Source organism: Castanea sativa, chromosome 11 (genome assembly GCF_040712315.1).
Source record: "Castanea sativa cultivar Marrone di Chiusa Pesio chromosome 11, ASM4071231v1".
NCBI lineage: Eukaryota > Viridiplantae > Streptophyta > Magnoliopsida > Fagales > Fagaceae > Castanea > Castanea sativa.
This window is the reverse complement of record NC_134023.1, coordinates 63,504,518-63,513,415: the sequence shown is the minus strand read 5'-3', so window position 1 is coordinate 63,513,415 and position 8,898 is coordinate 63,504,518. Positions and strand designations below refer to the sequence as shown.

Sequence of the window (8,898 nt, the reverse complement as noted above, 5' to 3'; positions counted from 1 at the left end):
TTATTTCTTAATTACTATTAGTACAAATTTTAGCAACCAACTTGATTAAAGTTCTCTCACAAAAAAAAAAAAAAAAAAAAAACTTGATTCAAGTTAATAACTACAACCCTATTCAATATTTTTTTTTCAGATGAATATTCTTTTATTAGATATTAATTTTGACAAAACCATTAGATTACATTTTTTTCTTATATCATTCGTGCTTGCAAATTTTTTAAAAGATAAAAAATTAATAACTATGTCATCAATCAAATATTAAAATTTCAAGTTTTTATATTATAAAATTATGCATAAAAAATAATCGAGGAAAAATAAAATTCAATTGCTACAAACTATAAAATTCGACATGTGTGTTAAGAATATAAATAATATGTAGTACTTAGGTGTTGGTCCTTAGTTTTTCATCTTAAAATTCAACCTTGTAGCTTTTTTTTTTTTTTTTTTAATAGGATGAAAGTGTATTTTTAGTTAAATAGCCATATGACTAAATTTAAAAGGACCTAAGAAACCGTATTTAAGATATTATATCTAAATTTTATCATTTATGACTAAAATTATTATTAGTATTATACATATAAAACAATATTATATTTACAATATTATTAATATTTTTCCTAAATGACAGACTATTATTAATTGTTATCTATGGGAAAAAATAATTTAATTGATAAATTTAAATTAATACAAGTAAAAATTTATTATTTATAATTTATTTTAAAAATACTGCAAAAACTATTGCATCCAATGATCCAAGTAGACCAACCGACAACAGGAAAAGAGAGGTAGAAAAAGCAGTCCAAAGTAGAATAAAAAATTAAAAATGCATTTTTCACTTTTTCTTCGGGCATAGTTAATTAATTATTGAGGCCAGCCCTAAAATAAATTAAAAAAAAAAAAATCAAAACTTATTGAGGCTAGCTGTAATGTAGTGCAATTCTTTTTTTTTTTTAATAAAAAATAAAATTTCTATTTTAGTCCGATCTAAATACATGTGTGAGCCACCCACTGGCTTAAACCGGTCCTTGCCCCACCCTCCACAAATTCTTAATACAAGTATCCAGGGTCCAGACACAATAACAGCTATCTATCATTACTCTCAGTACTCCACAAACCCATCTAAAAGAAAAAGAAAGAAAAAAATGGCAGAGGGAGTTTTGTTACCCCTTGCAGGAAACGTCCTTGAATTGCTGTCCGTTGTCCAAGCGAGCGATTTGGCCGTTGGCAACAGAAATCAGATTGAAGATCTAATCGACAGGGTTTCCAAGATCCAAGCTGTGATTCTAGATGCAGAAAAGAAGAGCTCTCATGACTATGGTATCCAAGACTGGCTCAGAAAGCTCAAAAATGTCCTCTTTGATGCAGATGACATTCTGGATTTACCCACCGTAGTTTTACGGCGCAAATTGATGACTGGAAAAACAAAGACAAAACAGGTACGCGTTTTCTTTCCAAATCCAATCCAGCTTTCTTTAAGTCGTAAGATGGGTCGTAAATTAAAAGCAATTCGGAAGGGACTAACTGTCGTTGAAAAAGATAGGCCTGCTTTCGACTTTAGTCGAAGCTACGTTGAGCCACAAGGCATGATTAGGGACATGGAAACTTATTATTTTGTACTGGAAGATGAAGTTATTGGGAGAGAGAATGATAAGCAAGAGATTATAGAACGTCTTTTTGATTATAATGTTGAAGATAATATTTCTATCATCCCGATTGTTGGCATCGAAGGAATGGGCAAGACAACACTAGCTCAATTGGTATACAATGATCAAAGAGTTTACCACCATTTTGATCTAAAATGTTGGATTTTTGTCTCTCGTTTCTTCGATGTAAAACGGATTGTTAAAGAAATTTTAGAACAGTTGACAAAAAGGAAGCATGAAGAAAGCCTTGAGATCTTGCAAAATCGGCTTCGAGAAGAACTTAATGGAAAAAAATACTTGATTGTCTTGGACGGTATGTTCAATGAGGACAATGATACATGGCTTTTGTTGATAAATCCTTTTATGGGTAGTGCAAGGGGAAGTAGGATAATTGTGACCACGCGGTTTGAATCGGTAGAAAGATTGACAGGGGCAACTTCAATGCATGTACTAAAAGGTCTATCTGAAGAAGAAGCTTGGAGTTTGTTTGTAAAAATAGCATTTAAACAAGGCCAACCGCCAGAAGATCCTGCCTTTATAGAGATGGGAAAACAGATTCTGGAAAAGTGTGATGGGGTACCTCTCATCATAAGGCGGATAGCAAACTTGCTTTGCACCAAAGCTTCAAAACTTGAGTGGCGATGCTTTATAAATAATGAACTCTCAAAAATACGTCCAGGATTGGACCATTATATGTTGAGGTATGATGATCTACCATCACACTTAAAGCAATGCTTTGCTTATTGTGCATTGTTTCCACCTGGTTACAAGTTTCATATAGAGACACTGATTAATCTTTGGGCAGCACAAGGTTTTATTAAGTTATCAAACTCAAAGAAAGGTGTTGAGGATGTCGGTCGAGAGTACTTTATGGAATTACTTCAGAGATCCTTTTTTCAAGATGTAGAAAAAGATAAATTGGGCAATATAGGGTGTTGCAAAATGCACGGTCTCATGCATAATATTGCAACTACTGTGGCTGGGGAAGAAAGTGCTGGGTTTTTTTCAACTACTGAGGCTGGGGCAAAAGTTCGTCATCTCTCAATTTATCCTGACAATTTTGTGAGGCAACTTCCAATCCTCGAGGGTGGAGGAATGAGACTACGAACAGTTCTTGTAGCTAGTGTAGGGGGTCAGTTGCCGCGTAGCTTAACTTGTGATGCCCTTCTTTCACATCTCAATTATATACGCACATTGGATTTGAGTGAGTTAAAGCTATATGAAGTGCCGCATTTAATTGGAGAATTGAAACATTTAAGATATCTTGATCTTTCTAAAAATGAAGATATTAAATTTCTTCCTAATTCCATTACCAAGCTGCTGAATTTGCAGACACTAAAACTCAATGATTGTTACTCGCTTAAAGAATTACCCCATCGCATTAAAAAATTGGTCAATCTCAGGCATCTAGACATCGCTGGTTGCCTCGAATTGACTCATATGCCCCTTGGACTTGGATATCTTACTTCTCTTGAGATACTAACGATGTTTGTCATGAGGCAAGGTGTCAAGGTTAGCTCTTTTGGTTGTTATAAGGAAAAACAGCCTAGGTTTGGTGGTGGGCTAAGTGAATTGAAGGAGTTGAGCAATTTGGGAGGAAGCCTACTCATTAAATATTTGGGTCATGGAGAAGATGAAATTCTGGAATGTAAAGCCACAAATATGAAAGAGAAACAACACCTTCAAGGATTGCAATTATTGTGGGAGGAAAATCTAGGGTGGGATGGAGAAATCGAATGTCATGATGAAAACTCATTGGAAGGGCTCCAGCCACATCCAAATCTTAAAGCATTGGGCTTGACTTGTTATATGGGTATGAAAATTCCAAGTTGGGTCTCTTCACTCACTAATCTTGTCGATTTGGGATTATATAAAAATAGGAGATTGCAGCACCTCCCACCGTTAAATCAACTCCCTTCTCTCAAGTTTGTCTTTCTTATTGAGATAGAAGCACTTGAATACATATCAAAAGACAGTTTTGGTGAAGTGTTCAGTTCTTCTTCCGAAACAGGATTCTTCCGATCCTTACATTCTCTTAGAATAGAGAAATGCCCTAATTTAAAGGGATGGTGGAGGAATTCAGATGATGATGTTAATGAGCCAGACCATCTCTTACTTCCATCATTTCCTCGTCTTTTTGAATTACAGATTGTGGAATGCCCTAACCTGACTTCCATGCCCTTATTTCCACATCTCAAAGAAATTCTGAAATTGCATGGCTCTAGCTCAAAGGTATTGCTGCAGACAATGAAAATGGCGGCAACCACCTCCTCCTCCTCATACTACTTTCCTCTCTCTCAATTAGAGGTTTTGTCATTAGATGAGATTCCCGATTTAGAATTTCTTCCAGAGGAGGGGCTGCAGAACCTTAATTCTCTCCGGACACTTAACATTACCAAATGCCTTGGATTCAAGTCTCTCCCTTGGATAGGCAACCTTACATCACTACAAAGGCTTTTCATTCGTGAATGCCCCAATCTCACATCACTTCCTCAAGGGATTTGTGATCTCAAATCTTTACAGCATCTGGCTATCACTGGTTGTCCCATCTTACGGCAAAAATACCAGAGGCGCACGGTTGAAGATTGGCTCAAGATTGCTGATGGCCTGCACTTAGATGTCGATTGGAACCAGCAGGAAATAATTTCTTCAGGTATGCATCTTTTATTCCCAACTTTTCATAAATAGACAATTAAAAATCAAATACTTCTTTTTGAGGGTTTTGATATTTTGTTCAACTTCTAAAAGTATTTCACTTCTTTCTTATGCTGGAACAAATTAAAACTCTCTTTTTTTTTTCCTGTCCATAAAATGTATATTAGACATAAGACCATGTTGATAATATGATGTGTGTATGGTTGCTTCTTAACAATTGTAGAATTGGACTCGGTTTGTTTATTTCAAAAGGACTTGTCAACCCAGAATTTACCTTATTTTGCAGGTACCAAAAATATTACAAAGCAGTGGGACACAAATTGTAGATTAATCTTAGTTGATATATAAATTAAAAAAAGAAAAAAGAAAAAGAAAAAAAAAGAGTAGGCCAAGAAAATACCTGCAAATTAAGGTAAATCCTGTGTTGATAAGTCCTTTTGAAGTGTTAACAAACTGACTCTGATTTTGCAATTATTAAGTAGCAACCATACAAACATTATATTACCATCATGGCTCAAGGTGCTGCAGAATGCTCATTGCCCTACTCAAGGTGCCACAAAATCCTCAATTCCTATATATTATTTGTAATAATGATTTTTGATGCAGGTTAATTGGTCACATATATATTATTCAATAAGTGGGTTGGATCGGTTTTAGTCTAGATACAGCAAATTAGAACCTTATAGAATTAGTGTTTTTACTAGGCCTAATAAGTTCCTTGTGTCAAAAAATGACAAATTCTATAGCTTGATTCTTATGTATTCTCTTCTTTATTACTTGTGCTTACTATTTAGGTCCAGTACCGTCATCCTCTGTTATTAAGAAATCAAAAGAAATCTCAGAAACAGAAGAAAGTGGGGAATGTGAGGAAGAAACAGATGCAGATATAGAAACAACTTTGACAGCAAAGGGAATTACACCAGAACAACATGAATCCAATGAAGAAGATCCTTCTCCTTCACTCTTTTTGGAAGACAATTCTTCATTGCCGACTCAAGGTGCCGGAGGATCCTCATTGCCCATGAGCCAGACTCCAAACAGTAGAAATGAAGCTGATGTTCTGACCAACACCCGGTCCAACCAAGATGGAGCGCAAGACCTGTCTCTGCAGAATGCTCATTGCCCTACTCAAGGTGCCACAAAATCCTCATTTCCTATATATTATTTGTAATAATGATTTTTGATGCAGGTTAATTGGTCACATATATATTATTCAATAAGTGGGTTGGATCGGTTTTAGTCTAGATACAGCAAAGTAGAACCTTATAGAATTCGTGTTTTTACTAGGCCTAATAAGTTCCTTGTGTCAAAAAATGACAAATTCTATAGCTTGATTCTTATGTATTCTCTTCTTTATTACTTGTGCTTACTATTTAGGTCCAGTACCGTCATCCTCTGTTATTAAGAAATCAAAAGAAATCTCAGAAACAGAAGAAAGTGGGGAATGTGAGGAAGAAACAGATTTAGATATAGAAACAACTTTGACAGCAAAGGGAATTACACCAGAACAACATGAATCCAATGAAGAAGATCCTTCTCCTTCACTCTTTTCGGAAGACAATTCTTCATTGCCGACTCAAGGTGCCGGAGGATCCTCATTGCCCATGAGCCAGACTCCAAACAGTAGAAATGAAGCTGATGTTCTGACCAACACCTGGTCCAACCAAGATGGAGCGCAAGACCTGTCTCTGCAGAATGCTCATTGCCCTACTCAAGGTGCCACAAAATCCTCATTTCCTATATATTATTTGTAATAATGATTTTTGATGCAGGTTAATTGGTCACATATATATTATTCAATAAGTGGGTTGGATCGGTTTTAGTCTAGATACAGCAAAGTAGAACCTTATAGAATTCGTGTTTTTACTAGGCCTAATAAGTTCCTTGTGTCGAAAAATGACAAATTCTATAGCTTGATTCTTATGTATTCTCTTCTTTATTACTTGTGCTTACTATTTAGGTCCAGTACCGTCATCCTCTGTTATTAAGAAATCAAAAGAAATCTCAGAAACAGAAGAAAGTGGGGAATGTGAGGAAGAAACAGATGCAGATATAGAAACAACTTTGACAGCAAAGGGAATTACACCAGAACAACAGCAAGACCTGTCTTTTGGAAGCATTAAAGTTTCAGAAATATCAGAACTGATGGATTTGCCCACGCGGGTGCATAGCCTCAAAATTGAAGGATGTGATGATCTGGAGTTCATACCTGAAGGAGTGATGTCCAGTGAACTTTCTCTCCAAGATCTGTATATTATTAATTGTCGTTCTCTCAAGTCCTTTCCCAAAGACCATCCACCCACAGCCTTGAAAATTCTTTATATTATGAACTGCAAGAAATTAAATTTTCCCTTAACAACAGAGAAGAAGACGCACCAGGATGCACTTCTTGAATATTTGTGCATAGGGAGTAGTTGTGATTCCCTGAAATTCCTCTCATTAGACTTGTTTCCAAATCTTAAAAGTCTTTCTATTTGGGATTGTGCAAATCTGGAATCACTTTCAATGCCAGTTCAGAAAAATCTCACATCCCTTGGGGCCTTGGAGATCAGGGATTGTCCTAACCTGGTAACTTTTCTAGGAGGAGGATTGTGTACCATGAACCTGACGTCCATTTGGTTATCCAATTGCAAGAAACTAGAGAAACTACCTGAACTGAACACCCTTGATTCTCTTCAGTCAATGTTTATAAATAATTGCCCAGAACTTGTATCACTTTCAGAAAAGGGTTTGCCTTCCAGACTAAGTTTACTCAGTATCACTTTCTGCAACAAACTCGAGCTCAAGGATGAGTGGGGGTTGGATGGGCTTGACTATCTTCGTAGGTTGGAGATTGAAGGTGGATGTGTTGATGTGGGGTCATTTCCAGAGAAGTTTCTGCCCAGCAACCTCAGTTCTCTACGCATCAGTAGACTTTCGAACCTCAAAAATCTGGACAACAAAGGGTTCCAGCAACTTACCGCTCTTCAAAGGCTAGAGATTAGCTACTGTCCCAATCTCCAGTCCTTGCCAGAAGATGGTTTTCCATCCTCCCTCTCTTTTCTCTGCATCAAGGAGTGCCCGTTGCTGACATCGAAATTCCGAAATAAGAAAGGAAAAGATTGGTCCAAGATAGATCATATCTCTTGCATTGAAATTGATGAGGAAGTAATCTCATGAGCAAGCTTTTTAGCAAGGTACGTTTTCTACATGTAGATTAATGATAATTTGAACTGCTAGATATCGATTCAATTTGCTATAAACGTTGTGAAACAATTATTGCCCTTACCGATAATCAATTAATCATTGTGCATAATCTAGGGCAATTTTGAAGACTTCCTGTGCCACCAGTAATTGCTCCAAGTTTCTACATGGGTTCTTCTGCAGTTATTGACATTCACCTCCAACTTTATGTTTCTTTTGAGTATTTTGTTCTGTGACTTGATGGTGTTTATTTGTGAATTGTGAGAGTCATCGTATGTAAAGAGGTCTTGGATTTGTGAGTTGAGATTTTCCTTACAAACAACACACCCCCCCCCCCCCCCCTCCCAAAAAAAAAAAGCAAAAGAACAAAATAGTTGAGATTCCGAGCTTGAGTTGCATTTGATAATATATTAGTTTTTTAAAAAAAAATTTAATTTTTGAGAATGTGATAACATATAAGTTGATTTGAGTTTTTGAGGGTTTGAGAGTGCTTGTGAAGTTGTAATTTTTATTGTTAGTAATGGAGTTTAGTGTATTGTCTGTGGATGTAGGCTTATTATTAGCCAAACCACGTAAAATGGCCTTGTCTCATATTATTTGTGTTGTTTTTCCGCTAATCTCTATCACATTGGTAACGCAGGTCACAGCAAATCGGGATTTAAGCATTGATTTTCTGACAACATACCCAATCATTTATACTGCTATAATATCATTCTTAATCCTGCTGATAAGTGGTCTCTTATTGCATCTGATGACTCAAGACCAAGAACTGTGAAACCTTCAAACCTGAACCACCTGGACTTGCATATCTACACTTATAAGTGTGCTATTCTCAGTGTTCTTTAAATGATCACACCAGCTTATATTCCATGTCTACATAATTCAAGTTTGTTCTTACGGAAGTAGTGATGTCTGTTGGGATTTAAGTGGAATAGGTTGATGATAGTGGAGAAAATGAAGAAAAGTTTTTAGTTTATCTCTTGTAGATCAAATTTTAGACATGGCAAAACGGGTCAGAATTTTCTGACCCGACCCGGCCCGAAAAACACTCGACCCAAACCCGATTTTTTTTACCCGAAGCAAAAACGGGTTGACTCGTGAACCGAACCATGTTTTTGCGGTTAACCCGACCCGAACTTGAACCCAAACTATTTTTTAAGAACTTTTTCTTTTTTGGGTAAAAAAATAGTAAAATTAAGATAATATTGGTTTAATTGTTTATTGTGAGTTTTAAGGAAACAATTAATACACTTACATAACTGCAAGCAAATTAATTGAAAGATAAATGCATGCGGTTGAGTATTCTGTAATGAGTAAAGATTTTTAGATATTAAATAGCAAAGTACATGCCAAGATAATTTGTAGTGTTAAAAACATAGATTTAAAATTTTAGGCATGTGTAAGAAACATTCACAAGTGT

General features: G+C 35.9%; 1 protein-coding gene across 2 annotated transcripts; it reads left to right on the top strand.

Moving 5' to 3' along the window:
* Window positions 1–1,043: 1,043 nt before the first annotated feature.
* LOC142614776 (putative disease resistance protein RGA1) lies at window positions 1,044–8,600 on the top strand. 2 transcript variants are annotated; one of them, XM_075787412.1, is made up of 5 exons: window positions 1,044–4,293; window positions 5,090–5,428; window positions 5,673–6,011; window positions 6,256–7,471; window positions 8,119–8,600. In XM_075787412.1, the coding sequence occupies exons 1-4, from the start codon at window positions 1,140–1,142 to the stop codon at window positions 7,452–7,454; spliced, it is 5,031 nt and encodes a 1,676-aa protein (XP_075643527.1). In that variant the 5' UTR covers window positions 1,044–1,139; the 3' UTR covers window positions 7,455–7,471; window positions 8,119–8,600. The 2 variants fall into 2 exon arrangements, with proteins under 2 accessions (XP_075643527.1, XP_075643526.1); XM_075787411.1 differs by lacking the exon at window positions 8,119–8,600 and adding an exon at window positions 7,596–7,979.
* The last annotated feature ends 298 nt before the right edge of the window (window positions 8,601–8,898 follow it).

Excerpts from the sequence above, each read along its gene's own strand:
- LOC142614776 (XM_075787412.1), top strand. The coding sequence starts at position 1,140 with ATGGCAGAGGGAGTTTTGTTACCCCTTGCAGGAAACGTCCTTGAATTG. Across the intron at positions 5,429-5,672 it reads TGCTCATTGCCCTACTCAAG|GTCCAGTACCGTCATCCTCT; the intron begins GTGCCACAAAAT and ends CTTACTATTTAG. Across the intron at positions 6,012-6,255 it reads TGCTCATTGCCCTACTCAAG|GTCCAGTACCGTCATCCTCT; the intron begins GTGCCACAAAAT and ends CTTACTATTTAG.